The 24,002-nt window shown below is 44.6% G+C and overlaps 1 protein-coding gene across 3 annotated transcripts in view; it reads left to right on the plus strand.

Moving 5' to 3' along the window:
- The window catches only part of HEATR3 (HEAT repeat containing 3), a 366,680-nt gene that overhangs the window by 140,918 nt on the left and 201,760 nt on the right, over positions 1 to 24,002 (plus strand). For all 3 annotated transcript variants that reach the window (XM_069604764.1, XM_069604763.1, XM_069604765.1), the window contains exon 8: positions 7,741 to 7,831. In XM_069604764.1, the coding sequence (XP_069460865.1) occupies positions 7,741 to 7,831 (91 nt within the window). The remainder of the gene's footprint in view (positions 1 to 7,740; positions 7,832 to 24,002) is intronic.

A 24,002-nucleotide genomic window follows, 5' to 3' on the forward strand; every position in this document is an offset into this window, starting at 1 on the left:
ACACTAACACTACTTTTTGGAACGGGGAAACACCATTCAAAGTTTGTGTTAGGGAGAGGTATCATTTGTATGCTTCATCCCCCCTCCTAGTGAGACCTCCAGCACTTTTTGCTGGGACTTCTGGACCTTTTTCCTTATATCCTGAATGAGTGGAGCCATTTTCCACTCCTACATAGAACTCTGTTCTGTGTTTTACCTGTCCTATGGATTCTACTTTCCTCCATATCTCTTTTAAGGCATCTGTATTTTACTTTTGCAGCACACATCTCCTTATGGGCAGTATTGCTGGGAACCCCTAGGGTTCTCCTTTGAGATTCTTTCCTTATCCTTAATTTCTACTGTTCTTAAGGATAGAGAGATAACTTGTATCACTCCTAAAACTTTATATTCTGACAGATTGGCACACACCACCTTATGTGGAGTGCCAAGGGGATACTTAGTATCCCCCTTCCCTCTACTCCTGTGACATTTTAGTCACATAGACAACCTTCTAGTTCTCCAGCATGGGGTCTGACATGGATTAATCTGCTCATGAATATTCCCCGTCAGGCTGGGAATGCTCAGTAAAAAAAACTGTTTCACTTTCACTTACAAACTGCATTTCTCCTCTAAACCAATCACTGTCCTCCGGGTCATAATGCCCCCACCCAATGACAGTCCTCTCCCTAAGCCCCTCCTCTGGCAGCCATCTTCAGATTTGGTAAGCACGTAAAGTGGCAGTATGACCAAGAACTGCCGCAGAGGGGTCAGAGCGAGGGTTAGCATGTGAATTCATGCCAGACGCATGCTGGAGAACCATAGTTGCAGGTAAGTAGCTTGTTCCTTCTCCAGCATGGGTTCTGGTATGGATTCACAGGCTCATGAATAACGAATACACAGCAGTACAACATTACACAACTACGGGAGGTGGCAAGGCTCAACAGAAGCAATTAATCTTACCTCCGGAACGGACTTGCCTCGAGCGAACAGGTTGCGTAGCACTGCTTGGCCGACTCTTGACTCCTCCCTGGTATCCCTATCGATGCAGTAGAACATTGTGAAGGTGTGCGTCGACCTCCACGTAGCAACCCTGCAGATGTCCAGCAGGGGCACATCAGCCAGGAACTCAGTCATCGCAGCGATCGCTCTAGTGGAGTGGGCTCTCGGACGGCCAGGCAGCTTTCGGTTCACCAACCAATGGCAGTGCATGATTCAGCCAGAGAGCCACCTTGAGATGGAAACATTGAACAAGGCCTTCCATGGTTCACAGGACCAAAGTTCACAAACAGCTATGAATTATTTCGAAAACTCTGTGTGTGTCAGAGCCACTTCCCACAGTTCCTTCCCCAGGAGACTCCTCACCTTGGTCTTCACTGTGACTGGCGACTTTCTGTCTTCTCCTCCGGTCTTTCGGGGTTCTCTCCTCTTCAGTATCCTTCTTAAAGAGTCCTTTCCCCTTCTTGCGTTCGAAGAGATCGGGACGGTCTCCTCCGGAGGCCACCTTGACCGTTATTGGAATAAACCGTCAGGTGAACCCTGGGGAGTCCGCCCCTCCCAAAACAGGGAAAAAGCCAGTAAGGCAGAAAAAACCCTGTGAGGCTGCAGGCGAGGATAGATTGGAGGAATTGCGGATCCAGAGGCTTTAAAAGTCTTGAGGCCAATGTCCAGTTGATACTCCAATGGATGACAGCTACCGGACTGTGATTCCTTGGTATGGATGAAGGAGCCCTGGGAGAGGCGATGGAGTGTGGAGCCACAAAAGGGAACTTCTATGCTTCCGAAGGATCAAACATAGGCACAGAAGACTGCAATCGGAGGTAAGTTGTTTCGGTAGACAGGTAAAGGTATGGGGAGAGAGAGAGAGAAAACTCGTGAGCAATAGAGAGCAGTAGTGAGACCGTGAGAGTAAGAGAGAGTGAATGCGAGAGAGTATGAATGAGAGAGCGAGTGAATGCTGGAGTGCGCGAATGAGAGAGAGAGTGAATGCAAGAGAGTATGAATGAGAGAACGAGTGAATGTTGGAGTGCGCGAATGAGAGAGAGAGTGAATGCAAGAGAGCATGAATGAGAGAACGAGTGAATGTGAGAGTGCGCAAAAGAAAGAGGAGGTGAAAGAGAGGGATGGCAAGACCGAGGGAAGCCGGAAAAGACCCCGAGCAACAGGGAACCGGAAAACCGGAACCTCGCCGACGGGGAAGACCGGTACCAGCCGAGCGAGGTAGAGGGTACTACGGGGGGGCGAAGCTAGGCTGGAACCGAGGACCAGATGAAAGGAAAGGAAAGGCAGGAGAGAACGGCCGTCGCCTATCGAGAAGGCGAAGGGCCGCGGAGATTAACCGAGAAAACAAAAGAGGAGCTCGGTATGTCAGGAACGGTAGTAGGCACAAAATCGAAAGTCAGCAAAGCGAGTTGCAACGCGACTCGCAGGGGGCGTGGCTTCCTTAAATGCAGCAGCAACAAAAGACTGGACCGCTCACAGACAGACTGTTGGGACCTAATAGCGCCTCCATCTTGCCCATAACTTCCACGGTCTCAGCAGTGTGACAGTGTGTGCCACGTAGAACTTCAGGGACAACATCTCCTCTCTTGCCCCTGCTCTTGCTGATCTCTGCAACCACTCCTTCGCTACTGGTTCTTTTCCAACCTCCCTCAAGCACTCCCTTGTGTGCACCTCCTTAAAAAAAACTCTGCAGACCCCTCCTGCCCAGCCAACTACTGCCCCATTTCCATCACCTCCTTCCTGGGGGAACTGCTCGAAGTTGGCCCTTCCCCCAACTCATCTCACATACCCAACTTATAACCAGTCTGGATTCCAAGCATCCAGAGACACGGAAAGTGCTCTTCTGAACACCCATGAAGAACTGCATCCCTTGATTCCAACTCCCCTGCTGTCCTCATCCTCATTGATCTCTCTTCTGCATTGGACACATTGAACCATTCCATTCTCATAAAACGGCTCCATGATACCCTGGGTATCTCAGAGCGGGCACTGGACTTATTTACTTCCTTTCTAACTGACTGTCCAAAATCATTCTGTGCCCTTTCTCCTTCTGTACTTCCTCCTCCACCTGTGGCTTTCCCCACGACTCCTTTCTTTCGCCCTGGCTCCTTAACATATACATTTTTCTGATGGCACGCCTCATTGCTTCCTTCTCCCCCAAATTCCAGTGCTACGCTGACGACACACAACTCTTCTTCATACTTCCTACTGACACCCTTGCACCTTCCATCATCCCCGACTGCCTCTCTGCCATCCACGCCTGGTGCCCTTCTAATTACCTCTGCCTCAGTGCTAGCAAACCAGAGATTCTCCCAATTGGGTCCGCTGCACCCTACTTCTTCCCTTCTCTCTGGCCTTTCTCCATGGACTCTCCCCCTCCCCCCTCCTCTGAAGCGAGGAATCTGAGTCATCTTTGACTCCTCCCTCTCCTTCATCCCTCATGTTCAGGACATTGTCAAGAAGTCCCACCTTCTTCTCAAAGGTACTCTTCCCCCAGAGACTCCATGTTACTGTGCTCTGGTTCTCTCCAGGCTAGACTATTGCAACAGCCTCCTCCTTAATCTTCCTTCGTCCACCCTGCGACCTCACCCCCTCCAGCTAACCCAGAATAGGGCAGCAAGACTTATCCTTGGCCTCAAGCCCAGGGACGGCATCTCTCCTGCCTTACAAAGCCTTCATTGGTTCCCGGTCTCAGCACATATTAAAATCAAATCCCTTTGTATCATCCACAAGGCTATCTGGGGCCAGGGACTACTCTATCTTCAACGCTTTCTGACTAAATATCATTCTAGACTCCTGCGTTCCCCTGGCACCAACTCCCTGCATGTGAAGCGATTTGCTAAACAAAGAGCTGGTGGTCGAGCTATATATGTGATGTGTGTGTGTGTGTGTGTGTGTGGGGGGGGGGGGTTAATAAAGGTGTATATTGTCAGTGTACCAGTGTTGTGCATTTTCTATGTTTAATTGTGTGGAATAATTGTACCTTTTGCTTTCTTAATTCCCCTCCTGTGAGATAAGCTTGGTTGCTCTGTCATTTTCCCATTTTATGACTGGTTTGGCCTCCCTTTTGGACTTGAGGTTAGTGGTTGTACAGCGCTCAACAGAGAATTGTACAAAAATCTGTTTGACCTCCTATGGGGTGATTAAGTTAAGAGTGTAAATTGCAAACGTATGCACCATTGCATTTAGTTGCCCAGCATACAATTTTCATCTTTTGCAATACTAAGTATTAAAAAATGTCCTACGCCTCGTGCAAATAGGTTGACTTTTTTTTCCACTTCATCATGCAAAAAGTTTAAATACCTCCTGCCGTTTATGCATGGCAAAAAGTGTTTACAATGGATTACTAGGACCGGCTAAAAGCAAGTGAATTCTATAAAAAATACAGTTGTTTTCACCAACATGAAAATTTCATGCTGACAAAAAAAATTCAGTTTTGCTAGGCGGAGCGTGAAAGACCAATGAAACAGTTAATTCCGCTATGCAACTCCACTCCGCCTGTCAAAACCTAGAAATTACCTTTGTTTTACCACTTCGGGTGAATGGAAAATTACCTCCTCCAATGTTAAGTTTTAATGTCACTTTTTGAATGGTCTACTGTAAATGATGTATTACTTATTGGACTATTTTGAGAACAAAATATGTACTTCAAAACGGTAGTATTATGTCTGTTAAAACTAGGACTCTCTAGTTCCTATTCAATGCGTGAGAAAGCCATGCAGGTTTTTCATTTTCTTTTTTTTTAAATTGTAGGACTTGTAGTGTTGTCTTTTCCATTTTAACTTTAGGATTACCGATTCCCAAATTTCAAGGGGGAAAAAGGGACTGGGAGGCTTTTTCACCCAGTGAATGGTAAACCTGTTAGAACTGATTTTGGGCACTGGCTTGACAACATAGTTTGTCACATCAAAATCACTAGTAGGATTTGCTGCTTTTTCCTCCATACTGAAATGTTGTTTTTCACTATATTTTAGGTGCACTAGCAGAGCTACCAATGGTTGCATTCAAATCACCCAACATTCCAACGCCTGCTTATACCCATTCCTTTTTTTCTTACCTCAAATAGCATTGGATCTAAGCTGTGTGTTGTGAACACGACTGAATGGACTTTCGGGGGTTTGTTTTGTAATGGTTTGAGAAACCACCCACAATACAGGGAGTTCCTTCCCTCCCGACTCAAGGTGTGGTGTAACAAACTGTTTAACGGATTCTTTTATTCAGCCCTAGTTTAGACGCATGTCATGCCCCTTGGATCCCTCCCCCTGAGCTACCAATGAGCCAATAACGAGGCTGGTGTGCAAGAAATATATTTGTATTTATTTAAATCAAAAGTAATAGACTCACACTGAACTACACATGCCACCTTCTTTGTGGCTCACCATTAACTTCTTGTTACACAAATCAATTACACAAATTGGCAAAAAGAAACACAAATCGCAATTGTTTACTTTCTACAAATTTCACTTCAAGAAATGATTAAATTGACCAAGAGCCAAAACACTTATAAATGTAGTGCTGTGCAATTTTGATTTTCCTGCGGGCTTAACAGGCTAGCAGTAGGATTTCAAGATTGGTACAAATACATATAGCAATTATGATATCACCCACACTTCTGGTTTAAAATAAACACAGGATGAATTAGCGGTTGTTTTTCAGCCCCCGCGCCCTCTACTTTGGTCTGTTTTGGCAAAGTCGGACAAAAAGATTGGAATGACTTGTGGAATTTTGGATTTCAGACCTCCTCCACTGAAAGACCTGTTAGGGGAAAGTTGGACAGAAATAAGAACAAAGACACTCTACTTCCTTAAAGAAGTCGGGGTCAATGGAACAAAAAGGATTACCCAATTAAATTATAGGCTATAGCTTTTCAGGGCACACTGGGAAGGTAGTGTTCCACCAAATGGGGACTTAATTAAATTAATCTTTTTAGTTAAGTAGGCTAAGGATCTACACAGCTTGCCACCGCCCCCCCCACGACTATAAAGGGAAAATTATTTAAGGCAAGTAGACTCCCCACCTTTTGGTTTCCCAGGACTCCGTTCTGCTTACATAGAAAGTCTCTTTTTAAAGCTCAGGACCGTCGGTTGCATGGCAGGAATCTGGTCATTCAACTTTCAAGGATGGCCTCCCACTCTCCACCATAGGACTCGGTCAGTTCTTAGGCCTTCATAAAAATAGATCGCTCCACCCAGATACACTCTCGTCAATCTCCTGTGGTGTTTCTTTGCAGCTGTCTGTCAGATAAGTTTCATCAGCACTGTTCGATGGTAAATTTCAGCACCTCCCTCCTTGTGCGGTTCCCCTTATATAGCAGCGATGATGCCACCAATTTTACAATCTTGAGGGTGTACCCTGCAAGAGGTGACACAATAGGATTGGACAGTTAACCTTCTTTCTTTTCCTCACTCCAGACCCTCTCTTACAGATCATTTGAGTTTGGAGCAGAAATATAGCAGCTTAATTTAAAAGCCCCATTTGTTCCCCAGCCAAATTTCTAGCAAAAACTAGTTATGTGGCAAAACTTCATAATTTTACTAATAACTGCCATTATATACATATTTTCTGATTCAGCTAATCATCGGGAATTAAATAAGATGACAACCAGGTCTGCAACATATTGCCCAGCGATGTGGCAATTTTCTGCCGTTTTCATAAAAAACATAACAGTTAGGAATATGTAATTTTTTACCCTTATTCCGAATTTTATTCGCCTTCCTTCACCAACTCTGACATTTGGCACAATTTCAGATCATCCAGAAACACATCTTAGATGGCTATTACAGTTCCCTGAGTAACAGGTGGATGAATTTTATATCTCCAAAATTGCCTGGAAATACCAACAAAAGAAATCATAAAAATACAAAATAAAAAAAATAAGAATAAAACAAATGGTATATAAATGAAGAAAATCCACTTTATGGTTTCTGGGAAAAAACGGCTTAAGTCATAATAGTCCTTTAAAATTAATTGTAAATCTTCATGTGGGACAAATGGCAGTTCTCCTGCCTTCAGGCCATATGGTCTCACTGGGCCAGCCTGTAACCAGAGTTTTTATTATTCTCTTTGTGTTTGCAGGCTGCTCTTTGAAGTTGGTTGCCTGTTCGAAGTTGTAGCGCCCATTTTTCACACCTTTTTAGTCATGCTCCACTCAAGGGCAACTTGAGCCAGCAAGTCTGGGGAATCCATGGGTTGCTACACCTTTAGCAGGACACCCTTTATTGCAGCTGTAATTAGATGGGGTATGTCCTCCTTCCAGTGTGGAAGTTCGTGGTGACGTGTCCAACAGCCAGAAAAAGGGTTTGCCTTGTGCTGAAATGTTTCCATGGAAAACAAAGTGGCTCTTTAAATGTCACTGTTTGTTGTATGCAAAACATAATATACATTACCTTTAGTCAAAACACACCATGTATTTTTCCCTGATATTTTTCCTGTTAGCAGTGGTACAATTTTCACATTTAAACTTTACATGCACATGCTTAGCTGTTTTTGTGAGTGTTTAAAAATCCTGTTTTTATGTGAAAGGGACCTTTGATTTTTCTTCTTGCTTTGTGAAATAAAATGCTGCTTTTCCTTGAGAAATGACAGGTAGGCCTTTTTTTTTTTTTTTTTAACAAGGCCCTTCAGTTTGCATTTGCAATCGCACATGCAAAGCCATTTTTGTGTCGGTATTGAAAAATCCTGCTTTTCATGTGATTGCAACTTCAGTTTGGGGCCTTTGAATGCACCCCACAGTTTTTAAATATTATTTCCATATTTTTCTAGCCCAAGAATGAAGAGGTAAAGCAAGCGTCCGCCTTGTTAGTGGCACAGAAGACTGCATTGGAAGTACTTGTCAACGTGTGTTCTACTGAAGGTATCTACATTGCTTTCTTTGGACAGGTAGTGTGGGTATTGAAAGTGTTTTCTGTCTGAAATTCCAAACCTTAACCAGCATTAGGGTTGCTTCTTTCCTCCCTATGTTCAGGTGGTGTGGGAGATTGAACCACACCTAGGCAATAAGGTTTCCCGCAAGCTTTCCCTGTTTCACCTAGTGGTAGATGAGGCTGAGCGCTCGAGGGCAACTCTTAAAAGGCTAGTGTGGTGTTAATTAAGGAACAATCCACATAGAGATGTTCTAAGAATAGAAGATAATCTTCTGTGATAGTAAAGTTTCAGGTAAGTGTTCTGAGGGTGTGCCCTTACCAGTGGAGTCACTGGCAATGTCAAAGGTCCTGTGGTGACTAATCATGATAAAAGAAAACTGGTGCTCTGTCTTGGGGATGTATTGAGATCTTAATTCACTCAACCAAAGGTCAGTCTCTAATAGGAATTAATGGGGAGACTGCCTAGCTTCTGATTGGTTGAGCATGTGTTGTTTTTTGTTAGGGAAGATTTTCTTTTTGCTGCTTCCCATCCATAGAGATTGTGGTAGATCATAATAAGGAAACGGACACAGTGGCCTTGAATCTGAATTTCCTTTAGTCTTAATCACAATCCAACGCTAACCCTAGTTCCCAGACTCTTGGCCTTTATTCGAGATGAGAAATGATATGATAGGTTATTTTTAACACGCTTAATACCCAGGGGTTTCTAAGCACGGACCCGGGGATCAAACCTGTGTGGCTCCATGTCCAAGGCGAGCACGTTGCCGCTGAGCTATCCTCCCGAGACTACAAAGGAACTATTAAACGGTGCTCATCAGGAAAGTTGTTACAAACCAAGAAAGTCCGCTGTCCAGAAAGCTGTACTAGCATAAGTTTGTATTTATTTTTATTTGAATTTCTATAGTTATTTCTCCAAAGCGCTGCACAAGTTAATAAAATGGTACATTGGAAATTGATACAATGGCACAAATGTTAGTAGAAAATTGGAAGTTAGTGACGCATTTCAGTTTGAGAGGGGAGAAAGGTGTGGAGTTGGAAAATGCATAGGGAGGGAGCAGATGGAGAAAGGGGAGTTGCAGTGCTTGGCGGTAAGCAGCATGAAAGAGCGGAAACGATAGGAAGAGCATGGTCTGTGATTGCAGAGAGTAAAGGGACCGTTGGGGAGAATTATCATGAATGTGCCAATTCTTCCCACCTTAGAGCCCTCCAGTTCTAGGGAGTCCAGTTGTGTGTAGTGTTCCCAAAGGTTACTGCATACAAACTTTGCCTAACAGGGACATTAAAGAGGAATGGTAGAGGAGCAAGACCATATGCATTTGAAAGTGGAAGAAGACATAGCGATAGCAAAGCAGAAGTGATAGATTAATGGAGAGTAAGAGAAAAAAAGAAGGCAAACAGATAAGTTATAGGCAGAATGTGGGGAAACAAGATGGGAGGCAGAAAGTCCAATGAGAAGGACCGAACAATAATCAATGCGAGAAAAATGAGATGTAATTGTTTTGTACACTGACTCCTCCTTCCCTCCTCTGCTAACCCCGCAGTTGCTGCGATCGGTGTCCTGGGCCCTTATGCATCCTTGTGTCCCTGCCTCCCACACCTATCCTGCCCAGCTCCTGACCTATCCACAGCACTTGAATCTGCACACCCTGCAACCTGGAGGTTCGCACTAAGACCTCCCGTGGCCCCAGTCCGTGTAGCACTGAACATTCGTAGCACTTCATCTGTGGCTCACCCATGAGCTCGGACTCCCTAGCACTTACCCCCTCTTCCCTCTTCCTTGCTGCACTTGCATGTTCTGAATACTCACAAGGCATAGTAGGTTCGTCCCTTCTACCTTTCCCCCCTCTGCTCTTAACTATTGTGTTTTTAGTGTCCCCCGTCCCCCCGCTCCCTGCTCCCTCTCTGCCCTGTGGGCGCTTCGAAACAGTATTTTCTTATTGTATAAGCACCTAACAAGCAAACAATAAATAAATAAAATAAATATTCTTAAAGGAAAGATACGGACGGACGCAGCGGATATTGTGTACAAAGAAACAGGAAGTGTTTGAAATATGATGAGCGAAAGAAAGAGAAGGATCAAAGGTAACGCCTACGTTGCAGGCAGAGGAGGAGAAGGTGAGGGAACAAGGGGGAAAGGAGGAGGGGTTTTCGAGGGGTTAAGATGGAGAATGTTGGAAGACATCCAAAGCTGTATAGCAGAAAGACAGTTCAAGACTGTAGAATGAAATAAATCACTAAGCGATGAAAAAGATTTGCGTGTTAACCACGTAGAAATGATCGGACAGATAATAAGACGATATACAGGGGAATAGTATCATGGGAGAAGAGGCAAGGGCCAAGTACTGAACCCTGAGGGACACCATAAAGGAGTGGACAGGAAGACTGGGTACTGTCTGACCAAGTAACAGAGTAAGAGCGATTGACTAGATTGGAATGGAACCAGTAACAGAACCAGTGAAACCAAAGGAGGTAAGAGAGGAAAGCAGGACAGAGTGACCCACATTGTCAAAGGCATCTGAGAGCTCGAGAAGAATAAGAACACACGGTAACAAGAGTCTGCAATCTTTGGCTCTCCAGATATTTTGGACTTCTATCTACTATCAGCCCTAGCCAGCAAAAGCAAACTTGCAAGTGAAGAAAAGAATACTTTACTTGCCTCCAAAATGTCAGGACAGAATTCAAAACAAAGGGTCTCCCAAAGACATCTGAAAGGTAAGCAGCAAAAGGAACATCTTTCCTAACAGACCTATTCACTGTAAAACTAGGGGCACACTTATGGTATCTTAATGAATTTTTAGGTTTGTAAGATGAATTGTGGGGTCCATGGGAGATAAACCAACCTGGACTCCAGCTGATATCAACAATGAAAGACCAGCAGATGTCCACACTCTTGTGGAGCCCTCCAGTCTCTCGCACACCCAATGCATGTTGATAAAAGCAAAATATTATTGTTTTTTTTAATCAGAAAAAATATTTGAAAAATATTGCTACTGCCAATCTCTTGCACTTTTGCTCTACGCGTTTCGGGAAAACTTTCCCTTCTTCAGGAGCTTCTAATTCACTGTGATCCTAATTTTTTCAGTTCTAGAATTAATCATATGAAACCATATTTTAGTGTCCATTATTTTACAAAATGATCTACGGCAGTTCTGTCTGTCATATACTCTTACAGATGAATAATCACCTGGATGATGCTATGTTGATGAGGAGCGTTATTCCAATAGGCATAATTTTCTTATGTTCAAGTTTCTTGAAGTCAATCCATATCCTCCTATGCATAGGGGAGATATAATTATTTAAAGGAACAGGCTATCTCAGTCCTACTTAAAAGAAGCTAAAGGCTAATACAATTAGCTCTGGGCTAAAGAGAATTTGATCAAAGTTTGAATATACCTGTCATTAGTGACTGTTAGGAAAGATTGTATGCAGTACCCTTTGGGTGCACTACAACAACCTGACCTGGCAATATGAACCCAAACTTTGCCATAAGTCTGTACTACACAGGTTGGTAGCGTGTTGAGCAGCTAGGCATATGTCAAGAGGTGTCAATCTGAGCTGTAGGGGAGTTACACAGAGAGTCACAGTGACAAGTATTCAAATAAACTCTTATAAACAAGGTTTCTTGATTAAACCATTATTAATTTATTTAACAGTCAGAGTAAGCCTTCATCAGAAGGCCAATGTAATAGTAACATCCAAATACACTCCAAAATAAACCTTCTTAATATTTCTAAATCAGTAAGTAATCTTTTGTGATGCCACACAGACACTTCCTACGCCCTAAGGTGACTTTCGTAACTAGGACACTGTGGACAGTAATATAGCACTGTTTGCAATTAGAATCAGACTTGGGAGTATGTCAAAGAAATAAAAGGATATGAGAACAAAACAAGAGATCACACAAATATTCTGAAGCAGGTAAGTACTTTTGGTAACCCCCAATGCAAAGTTAGTTAACCCTTTCCTGGAAGGAAGACCAAAGACAATGTCAGAGGGAAGAAGAGTCATTCAAGGAGCCAGGCTAGCCAAAGTCAATTGGGCAAAAGTCTAGGTGAGCTGAAACACTTCTTACAAGTATGTAAACGTTTTGCACAATGTTTTAGAAGTCTTTGTAGAAAAGAAGAAATCAAAGCAGGGCCACAAGCTGATTAGGCTTGTGAAGTAAAGAAGCTATCAGCAACTCTACAGGGCAACCACAACAGGTCTCGCCAACCAAGAACGAGTGCAGTTACACAACACGAGGTAAGGTCTCTTATACTGTACAGTACCTTTTTAGGTTGAAGAAAAAGGGCAGCAGATGACATATGTTCCTGGGCCTCAGTCATGGGGACAAGAGGGAGGACGTCTGGGGACTCCTGCACTGCAATGGGGACAGTCACCGACCGCAACCGGCAATCTTCAAACAAGTGTCACTTCAGTGTTTCAGCTCCTCATGTCTACCGCAAATAGCAACATTGCAGTTCCTGGCTGTCGAGATGGGCTTTCCTTGCATCTGTGGTCCAGCACTCTGTTGAGGTGGCTCAGGCTCAGTCAGTTTGGCTTCCTGGGAGTCCGGAGGCGCTTCCTGGAGCTCTTGGCCAGCTTAAAAGCAACGCACATGATCTGGTGTTTCTCTCTGGTTATTCGGGTCCAGCAGCAACTGCAGTAGAATTTCAACCAGCTCTGAGAGGATGTCCAGGTGGCTTACTTTGGAGTTGATTGGTCCCACCAACTCAAAGGGAGAAGTCGTCCATGCAGGGGCTTCTGTGTTGATCCAAAATTTGGAGTTTCAGCACAGCAGCAGGGATTCACCGGGAAAACCAACAGTCCAGGAGTTGCAGCAGGTGTCTTCTTCAAGTTCTTCTTCAGATTCCTTCGTCCAGTGGTCAACTCTGCCTTCGAAGCCAAAAAGCCTCGCCTTTTATGCAGGTTGCTCCCATTCATTCCAGCCTAGTTGTCAGTCACCGAGCAGGGTGGCTGTCCTTGCCGGACAGCCAGCCGGCCAATTACCTAAGAGAACATTCCTTTCTCCTAGGAGACTAAACACAGGGAGTTTCAGGCACCTCCCTTGCTTCCTGCCCCCGCCAGACACCCTGGAGCCAGAGGCAGGCTTCACTCATGAATGCCGCCAAAGGCAAAATGTACAAAGGGACCAAATCCGATTTGGCACGCAGAGTAAATCTCAAGAAGGACCTTTCCACAAAGAAACTGTGAAATAAGACCGGGCCATTTTGACAAAAATGGCACCCTTGGGTTCTTTACTGCAGCTGCAAATGTAGCCCGCGGTAAAAGCACACCACAGCAGTTAAAAGTAAACCACTGCCACCAGCCATTCATCGAGGAAATGGTAACATAGAAATGTTACATGAGAAGCTAAACAAAGGGGATACTAAGTAACCCCTACAGCACCCTATTATAAGAAAGTGTTTGCTGGGTCTAGAAAGTTACAAGTGTAAGTAATGTCAATTTCACTACAGTAGTTTATCCAAGAGAAGGTATTTAAACCTTGGGACATCTGAGAAGACTCCCCTTTGTCACTGCACTGCACTGCTGGGTGACAAAATGTAAAAGATGTCTATGGAGTTTGTCAGACTCTACAGCCAAATGATACACAGAAAACACATAGAATTAAAAGTACTAAGTCCCAAAGTTCAGCAAAAGAGCTGGGGGTCTCTGAGGTGGGGGGAATTTAGCACTAAAGCGAAGATTCTCCCTAACAGTGACCAAAAGATCCAGCTGTCTGTTAGTAATGTTTGGCTCAATCTGTTACAAGGGGAACCATCCACTCTCATATTCCATAGGTTTTATATCCAGTTTCTTTCTGTGATTCAGGCGAGGAAACTGTGTCAAAGATATTTCTGTAGACCTAATGTCTGTCATTCCAATTTGCCAAGTTTGATATTTAAATCAATTCTTACCAAGTGATTCTTCCTTCTGTAACTACAATTTTTCATTGGTCCATGCGGTGTGATCTGCGTTTCAAGGAGATAAATCGAGATTTGTAAGATATTATATTGGGGTTGAAGAACTGTAGCAACAGAGAGAATAAGAACCATCCAAAGAGGCAATCCGTCTCCCTAGTGGATCCAGAAAGAGAGAAACGTTTACAAACACTGAAGAGCTCTTTACCAGGATTTCCAAAACTAACAAAGCTGAGGAGGAAAAGCCTGCCAACGGAAGAAGTAAGGGAAACCAGGACTGGCAACAGTTACTACAAGAATGAAACTAATGACTTCATGAGATAGCCAAGCAGTATCTCAAGATTGCATAATAAAGCTGGAGAAGGAAGTCATTCTCCTCATTATTTGTTTTCTATAAGTGGTAGGGACTGTTCAGAACGTTTTCTCTTTTTAAAAACACTTTCCATTTCTATAGCCCCCAAACCTTTTTGCTTTTGTTTGTGTACTCTGTCCTGAATTATTCTGGTGAAGTGAAACCATCAGCTTCAATCCACTGCACTTTCACTCATTGTTATTTTTGGCTACTAACTGTGGCTAGTGTCCTATCATGGGCGTGCCACAAGGTTTTGCTTGTTCTTTTGGCCGTCTTTTTCTGTGGCCTTCTTCCTGCCCTGCAAGGTCAAGAAATTCCTTTTAAGGTCGTGCACTGTTGCATGAGACCCACAGTGGTCCCTAATTGGACCACTGCCGGTGTGTATGAGTGGGGCAGAGTCCGAACACTCACGTGACTTTGGATAAGAAGAGGAGTCCTGCAGCCATGCTTCAGATCCTGGAGAAATCCTGCAAGGAGTCCAGTATCATGCATTGCTGAAGAAGAATGACGAGACTGGACCCGTGCGAAAAAGGCCTGGTGACCAACGTCTGCTGCTGTCCAGGAAGAGCCCTTTAGAAGTCCTTTGTTGGAGCTTTGACCCTGGGAGTGGAGAGAACATCCATTCCAGACGTCTGATTGGTGCCCTGCGAACCAGAGCCTTCGGAAGTGCCCCAGAGCCAATATGTAGCTGACCAGCTCGAGGTCTGGGCTACCGTGCTGCAGACTTCGCCGTTCTGCGTTTTTTGGGCCGTAACTGTAGGGGGATCCACAGCTTATCCAAGACTGGTCACCTCTGCAAAATGTTGCTGTTCAGGCATCCTAGGGACCTGAGATACGAGGCTGACTCGGACTGCGACAACTGTGTCCCCTCCTGTCACCCTGCAATGGTGACAATCGCCAGAAACTGCTTTTCTGCATGCAGTCATGTGCTGAGAGACCTGCACCCAAGTGAGCTGCATTATTCAACTGGAACATGTTGCACCAGCTTCTGTGGCCAGCCAGGGATTCACTCAAGCCTGTAACTCCTGGGCACCGAGGTCTGGAAGAAACGGCGGGAAAAACGACATCCACCAACACTCTGAAGGCCTGCCAAGTCCCAAGAGAAACTGAGGTACGAGGGGGGAGGAGGGGCTGAGTTACAGTTGTACTTAACTGAAACCCTATTTCCCCTTTTAAAATGTTACCTAACTTTTTTAAAATGTTCTCAACTATTTGGTTTGCCATTCCTTGTTCGCGCAAGCACTCGTAAAGCTGGAAACTGTTTTATTCATTAGAAGAAACACTAGCCTGACTTCTGGAACTGTTTTCCCATCCACACAACCTTCCTAACTCTTCCCAGCCTTATAAAACTACTTGGAACTTTGAACTTTCAGGGCACAAGGCTTGAGGCAACTTAGGGTTGGCCTTATAAAGTTAGAGTTGTAATCTTGTGGACTGCCATTACTAATCTAACTATTGCCTTTCCTTTCAGTATTGTGGGGTGGGGGTATTGTGGTTTTATTACACTGGCTACTGTGACTATATGCCTTTTTATTATTAGTTTGTGTGATATTACTACCTGCTTGCAGTTATTTTTATAGTGTTTACTTGGCCATAAATAAAGTGTTTTTATAACTACTTGTCTAATTGTAATCTTTGATTGCTTATTTTGTAGACTCATTGTGGACCCTTGAGCAGGCTCGCCCCTTCCTTAGTCTTGGCCTTGACCAGTCTCCATGCTACCTTGATTGGTTTGGCTACAGCTCCCAGAGTTGTCCTTCTTTACTAACTATGTTGGCCACCTAGACTTCTGTCAGTCAGGCCCGGGAATAAAAATCCAGTCTTAACTGAGACAGAGAGTGGCTTAGAGTTGGACTGAGGAGAGACTTTACTTTTAGACTTCACAACAGACAACAAGCACCTTAGTTAGTTTGGTTGGATAGGGAAACCCATAGGTCTACTGGCACTAAAGTTGGTTGATGCGTTGCAAGAATGGTGTCTCCTTGTGTCTTTTTCATCCAGTTTCCTTCTAGATGTGTCTGACAATACGCTTTGTAGGAGCACTGACATCCTTTCTGCCTGAGCACACTGTGTCAGAGTATATGGGGCACAATATTGGCATATCCAGTATGGTCGCCACAGTCATGGAGGCAAGAGTCCCCTCAACAAATGTGCCATTTGTTACTGATAAATCCCAGCCAGGAATCCTAACACTACAGATTAGAACTTTTGCCCAGACACTCAGTACCCCACATGTAGATTCCTTCTTCAACCATCAGACTTACCCAACACAGTTCCTGTACTGAAAGGTTTTGGGGCAATATGCTCTCTGTCAGAGGCCCCGAGCTATGGAACACGCATGCTAAAGCTCCAAGACTCAAACCTGACCACTTCAAATTAAGGATGTCGATGAAAAGCCTACTTTTTACCCTTAGAACCCGTTTAACCTTTTTCATTCCTTTAACCTTTCCTTTCTGCAACTTCAGAATCTGTAAAGTATAGCTAGTGATATATAAATACTATTTCTGTCCTTGTGAATGAAGTCACCTCAGGGTGTAGGAATTGTGTATGAAGCATCTCTAAAGAGTATCCACTAACTTGTGCTCATCCTGAAAAGTATTTTTAAAGTATATATGATTGCTACATAAATTGCCCTTTTAAAAGAATGCTTATTTAAAAATGTATGTTAAATTAAAAAAAACTATAACAAACCTTGAGTGTAAGTATTACTTGTACATACTAATTTGAAATATCAGTAGAGGCATTCGCATTGCTGGTAAAACACAGCAAGAAAGCTGGGTCACCCATGGATCCCTGTCCCCCGGACATCTGCAAATCAATCCTTGCACAAGGAACCCCAGCAGAATACTACAGAGACCTTCTAAATCTATCACTAACAACAGGGACTGTGCCGAGGACCTTCAAATCAGCCTATATCAAGCCACTTCTAAAAAACACAAGTGGCGACGTAGAAGACCTCCCCAACTACCGGCCAATCTCAAACATTCCCTACCTGGCAAAACTCCTGGAAACCTACGTATATAAAATTACCCAAGAACACATAGAAAAACACCACTTGCTAGACCAAGCTCAAATCGGTTTCAGACCGCAAGAGGAACGGAAACAACACTACTTTCCATCTGGGACGACCTTAAAACTAACGCAGACTCAAACACAACCTCAGCCCTTATTCTACTCGACCTCTCCGCAGCCTTTGACACAGTTAGCCATGACACCCTGACCAAAAGACTAGAAGACATAGGCATAACGGACTCAGCACTACTCTGGACTAAATCATTCCTAGCAGACCGAACAGAAACAGTATGGATTAAAACCTTAAAATCCACTCCGCGAGTTAACGGCTGTGGAGTACCACAAGGATCCTCACTATCGCCACTATATTTCAACATCTACCGGACTCCGGTCATCAGAATCTTCAAAAAATACATTACTTGCTACAACTACGCCGATGACACTCAAATCATCTACAAAATCAAAGACAACGAAGCGGATCACTCGACTCTAATCGACTGCCTGAAAGAAGTCATCAACTGGATGAATGCCAACAACCTGAAAATCAACCCAGGAAAGACCGAAATCATGATCATATCCAAAGACCAAGGGAATGAAACCACCATCCTATGGCCAACGGAAATGGGAACTGCACCAACACCATCTAAGGTAGTAAAGAATCTGGGAGTTCTGATGGGCAACACCCAAACCCTAGAACCACAAATAAACGCAACAGTGAAGAAATGTTTCTTCCTCCTCCACACGGCAAGAAGAAGCCTACCTTTCCTCTCCTTCACGCACAAAACACTCAACATCGTCACCCTCATGCAAACAGCCTGTACCTCGAAATACCAGAATACCTCCTGTAAAAACTACAAAGAATCCAAAATGCGCCAGCCAGACTACTCCTCAAACTATCCAGAAGAGACCACATCACTCCTGCCCTAAAAACACTACACTGGCTCCCAGTAAAACATTGCATCACCTTTAAAACCATGTGCATAACGCACAGGGCAATCGGAGGACAAGGAGCAGAATTCCTTCAAAAGAAAATAAGTCTACAAACCAAAGAGGACCCTCCGATCCAGCAACAAAATCCGCCTGGAACTAAAACAATACCTTAACAAAAAATTTGGAGGCACCTCCTTCTACCACTTAGCTGCAAAAACGTGGAACAACATCCCAAAAGAGATAAGAAACACGGAAGACCACCACAAATTCAGAAAATTACTAAAAACCTGGCTCTTCAAGACCACAGACTCAAATTAAAAACCGAAACAGAGAAAAAGGATGACTAAACTGGAAAGGATACTGACGGCCCCAGAACCTACAGGAAAGCTCCTGCTGTACCGGACGGATGACACCAGATAGACAGAAACACAGGTGACACCCATGGAGACGGAGTCAACTACCCCAGACAATCCCACCAACAACCCCCCCTCCCCCCCTTAGTTGCCACCAGGTACCAAAGTGTCAATTGATCTGTCGAGACACTGACAATCGCCACACTTGCTGAGTGGTGGACATTGGCAGGTGCTCTAACCACAGAAGTAGGAAGGGAGGACATGTGGTGTTGTGAAGGTGGCAGGTTGAGGTGGGGGACCGATGTGAAAGGGACACTGAACGCAAGATGGGCCCAGATCAGATCAGTGGTGCATCAGGAGAGAATACACAAGCCCAGCGCCTCAATTCAGGATAGAGATGCCAACTAACCAATTCCACTAACAATTTCCCTCTTCTGCACACACCTCTCAAACACTAAACCAACACAACCACAAACCTACAGCACAACAAACCGCACAAATTTCACTACACTGCAAAAAAATAAAAAAAATAAACAGACTTCCACAACAGTACCCGACGACTACTGGCCGCAAACACCCTAGGCCCAGCCAACGGACCCACCGGGCTGAGGCTGCCAACAGCACATCACTGCTCTCTTGCACTGTTCCTGCTTTCCCCATTAACTCACCCTCCCTTCCTCTTTCAGAGCCGCCAGAGCGCCAAGGGACCACTCCGGTGGTGATAGTGCGCAGTACAAATGCCCTTTAACATTAACATTGCTATAGCTCTACAGCTCACATTTACTCCTCTTGAGATAGGCCTGGCTGCTCATTCACACTACCAACTTGTGCAGTACAGACCTATACCAAAAAGTGGCAAAAAGTGGTTTGCCTAATACCAAGCAGATACGTGTTGTGTAGTCTCACACAGTGTGACTACACCTATTCTTACCTAACGGGCAGTACATAAGCTCCACTCTTAGTTTAAGGCTGTGCCACCTGAGCACGGAGGAGGCATGGACCGACTAGCCAGTCTCATCTGTAGCTTGGTACAAATAAATTGGAGCATACATATGGTCCAAAGAAACACTGAAACACTATGTATTGTACAAATAAAGGGTTTATTTAAATACAAGTAGACCAAGATCATTCTTCGATAAGTAAGTACTATACCATCATATAAACACAATTATAAAACCAACTCAATACCTATGGTATGCAATCCAAAGTAAGTATATACTTATTTAGAGGAGCAGGAAGCAAGTCAAGGTGAGTCAAACTTGAGGTAATTGTTAATGAGAATTCTCAGAAATGTGCTAATTCATTTCTACCTTAGAGACCCCAGCACTTTTGCTGGACTTTAGGACTTTTAATTTCTAACCTGGAGAGAGTGAAAACCTGTTTCCCCACTCTCATGTATTTTTCTGTGATTTTGACTGCGTTTCTTTTGACTTTGGAGTCTGACAAACTCCATAGGCATCATCTTTACATTGTGAGACAAAGCACCTTCAGTGCAGTGACACTGGGAAGTCTCTTAGATTTCCCAAAGGTTTAAATAACTTCTCTTGGTGAAACTACTGTTTCTAAGAGCAGTGAAGTGAAATTGACTACTTTCTAGACCCAGTGCACACCATTTCACCATACGGTGCTGGAGGGGTTGCTTAGTATACCCTTTGTCTAGTTTCTCATGTAACATTTTTATGATATCCTTTCTACAATTAATGGCTTGTGGCAGTGGTTTACTTTTTACTACCATTGTGTGTTTTTACTGCGGGCTGCGTTCGCAGCTGCAGTAAGGCATCTATGGGTGCCCATTATATCATAATGGCCCCGGTCTTCTTTTTTTGCCATTTCTTGCTGGAAAGGTCCTTCTTGCGATTTACTGTGCGCCAAACCAGGTTTGGTCCCTTTGATCTTTTTGCCTTTGGTGGGATTCACTAGTGAAGCCCGCCTCTGGCTCTAGTATGTCCAGCTAGGGCAGGAAGTGAGGGAGGTGCTCAAAACTCCCTGTGCTTAATTGCCTTGGTAACAGGAATGCACCCAAAGGTGATTGGCCGGCTGGCTGTCCGGCAAGGACTGCCACCCTGCTGTGTGATTGCCAGCTAGGCTGGAATGAATGAGAGAAACCTGCAAAAAAGGCAAGGCTTTTTGGCTTGAAAGGCAGAGTCGCCCACTGGACGAAGGAAATCCGAAGAAGAACTTGGAAGAGACACCTGCTGCAACTCCTGGACCGTTGGTTTGCCTGGTGAAGCCCTGCTGCTGTGCTGAAGCTCTGAATCCGTTTTGACTAGAGAAGCCCTGCAAGGGTGACTTCTCCCCTTGAGTTGGTGGGACCAATCAACTCCAAAACGAACTTGTTTGGACATCCTCTCGAAGCTGGCTGTACTTCTGCTGCTGCTGCTGGAACCGAAGTGCCAGAGAGAGGAACACCAAATCGAGTGGATCGCTTTTAAGTCAGACCCGAGCGCCAGGAAGATCCTCCGGACTTCCCTGAAGCAGGACTGACCAAGCCTGAGCCACCCCAACGGAGTGCTGGACCCCAGATGTGTGGAAAGTTTAAAGTGGTATCCAAGAACCACCGTGTTTCTATAGACGTGAGGACCTGTAACACTAAAGTTCAATAAAGCCATCACGCCAGAGTGCATTTGGGTCTCCTAGGAAACTAAGCACAGGGAGTTTCAGGCACCTCCCTCACTTCCTGCCCACCTCAGACACTCGGGCGCCAGAGGTGGTCTTTATTCCTGAAGCCAGCCAAAGGCATAGAAACAAAGGGGCGAAACCTAGTTTGGCGTGCAGAAACCAACTCTAGAAGGACCTTTCCAAAAAGAAATGGTGAAAAAAGAAGACCGGAACCCGTTTAAACAAAGGAGGCTCTGACGTCATCTTGAAAATCATGGCTCCCGCGATTTAACGCTACCGGTGTTCGCGATCGGGAAAAATCATGGTCGTTCATTGTAAAACCACTGCCACCAGCCATTTCAATAGGAAAGGGTAGAATTTGACTGCTACATGAGTTTCTAGACACAGGGGATACTAGGTAACCACTCCAGCACTCTATAGTAAGATAGTGTGTGTTGGGTCTAGGAATTTAAAAAGACTAGTAAAGTCAATTTAACTTTACATACTCTGAAAACAGTAGTTTATCCCAGAGAAGGTATTTAACCCTTGGGGCAGCCTAAAAGGCTTCCCTGTGTCACAACACTGAGGGTGCTGTGTAACACCCATGAAAGATGATGCCTATGGAGTTGTCTAAAACGCCATAATCAAAGAACTCAAGAGTAAAACGCACATCAAAATACACGAGAGAGTGGGGGGAAAAAGGCTTGCACTCTCTCCAGGTAAAAAAATCAAATCCTCAAAATCCAGCAAAGTGGCTCGGGGTCTTAAGGTCAAGGGAATTGGCACATTTATGAGAATTCTCCCTAACATTTGTCGTCCCCAGACTAAGGGCAGGAGGATTTAATCCACCCCTGGATGAATCTCCTTACTCCAGTCGGTCATATATTCTGGAGAGACCATCAGCATTTTGGGCGATTACAACCTGACCTGTGTTCAATGGTAAAATCAAACCCCTGTAGGTTGATTGACCATCTTAACAATTTAGGATTTTCCCCTTTCATCTGCATTAACCATCTCAAGGGTTGGTGGTCTGTCTGAATCACAAAAGTAGATCCATACAAGTATGGTCTAAACTTCTTCACAGACCACACAATGGCAAAACACTCGTGTTCTATGGTTGCCCACCTTGTCTCAGGTTCCTTCAGCTTCCTGCTGATGAAGCAGATTGGGTGTTCCCAACCTTTCTCATCCAGCTGACTCAGAACTGCACCTATACCTGTATTGGAAGCATCTGTTTGCACAGTGAAGGTTTGGCTGTAGTCAGGAGCTCTTAAGACTGGAGCTTGACAAAGGGCTTTCTTAAGTCCTTCAAATGCCTTAGTGCACTCCTCATTCCACCTGACCTTCTTGGGGAATTTGGGTGAGGAGACCACACTCAAGGGAGAAGCTATTGATCCATAGTTCTCTATGAAGTTCCTATAATAACCAGTGAGACCTAAGAAGACTCACTTGGGTTTGAGTAGTAGGGGTGGCCCATTCTTGTACTTTGCTAGGCAATGGCCTTATTTCACCTCCTCCTACCTCATGTCCAAGGTAGACTACTTGACATTTACTTGCCTTTATGGTCGGATGGGCCTGCTCAAGAGCCTGCAAAACATATCCTAAGTGGTCAACATGTTCTTTCCAAGTAGGGCTGAACACTGCAATGTCATCCAAGTATGCCATGCAGAAGTCCTCCATCCCCTTCAGAACTTGATTAACCATCCTTTGGAATGTAGCAGGTGCATTATTTAATCCAAAAGGCATTACCTTAAACTGGTCAAGGCCTGCTGGGGTTGAAAATGCAGTTTTCTCTCTGGCTTGGTCTGTCAGCTATTTGCCAATAGTCTGACGTTAGGTGAAATGTACTGAGGTACTTGGCAGAATCAAGTTTGTCCACCAGCTCATCTGTCTTAGGTAAAGGATGGGCATCCGTCGTGGTGACTGCATTAAGAGCTCCATAGTCCACACAGAATCTCAACTCCTTGGATCCTGCCTTTGGCACTAGTACAACTGGACTAGACCATGGACTTGTGGATGGCCCTATTACCCTGAGATCAAGAATCTTGTTGACCTCTTCCTTTATGTGGGTTCTTACATGGTCCGACATCCTGTAACCTCTGCTTTTAACAGGTAAACCGTCACCAGTGAGAATATCATACTGGCCCCAAGGGGTCAAGCCTGGTGAGATTGAAAACGGGGAGGCAAACTGATTTAATAGAAACTTGCACTCTTCCTGTTGTTCCAGTGTCAGATTAGAAGAGAGATGAACTCCTATCTTCTCATCTAAAGGTTGTCCTCTGAGGAGATCGGGTAGAGATTCACTCTCCTCCTTCTCCTGAGCAGAAGCTAGAAGCACAGCTCCCACTTCTGGTCTTGAGACATAGCTTTTAGACGGTTGGTGTGAAAGACCTTGGGGGGGGGCCTCCTTAGGGTTGCCTAAGTGTACCAGATAATTGACCACTCCCAAGTCTTCCCACAACCTTGAAGGGTCCAATCCATTTGTCCTATAAGGCCCTCTGCCTTGTAGGTACCATAACTAGATATTGCTGGTCTTCAGTAAACGCAACCATGTTGGCCTACTGGTCATGCCAATGCTTAACCAGAGCCTGACTTGCTTTCAAGTTATCTGATGCTTATGTCATCATGTATGTCATTCTCCTCAGGAGACCAAGCACATAGTCAGTGACTCTCACTGGCTTGGGAGAAGGAGCACTCTCCAATCCTTCCTTAATTGGGGCCAGTGGACCTCTAACTGGATGACCATAGAGAAGCTCAAAGGGACTAAACCCAACTCCCTCCTGAGGGACTTCTCTATAAGCAAATAGAAGGCATGGCAGTAGAAGGTCCCACTTTTTTGTAAGGGGTTCTTATAAAGCACCTATCATGCTCTTCATAGTTCTATTAAACCTCTCTACTAACCCATTCGTCTGGGGATGATAGGCAGTTGAGAACTTGTAAGTCACTCCGCAGTTTTTCCACATTGCCTGCATGTAGTGAGACATACAGTTTGATCCCCTGTCAGAGATGACTTCCT

This window comes from Ambystoma mexicanum, chromosome 1p (genome assembly GCF_040938575.1).
Source record: "Ambystoma mexicanum isolate Mex_15411 chromosome 1p, UKY_AmexF1_1, whole genome shotgun sequence".
Lineage (NCBI taxonomy): Eukaryota > Metazoa > Chordata > Amphibia > Caudata > Ambystomatidae > Ambystoma > Ambystoma mexicanum.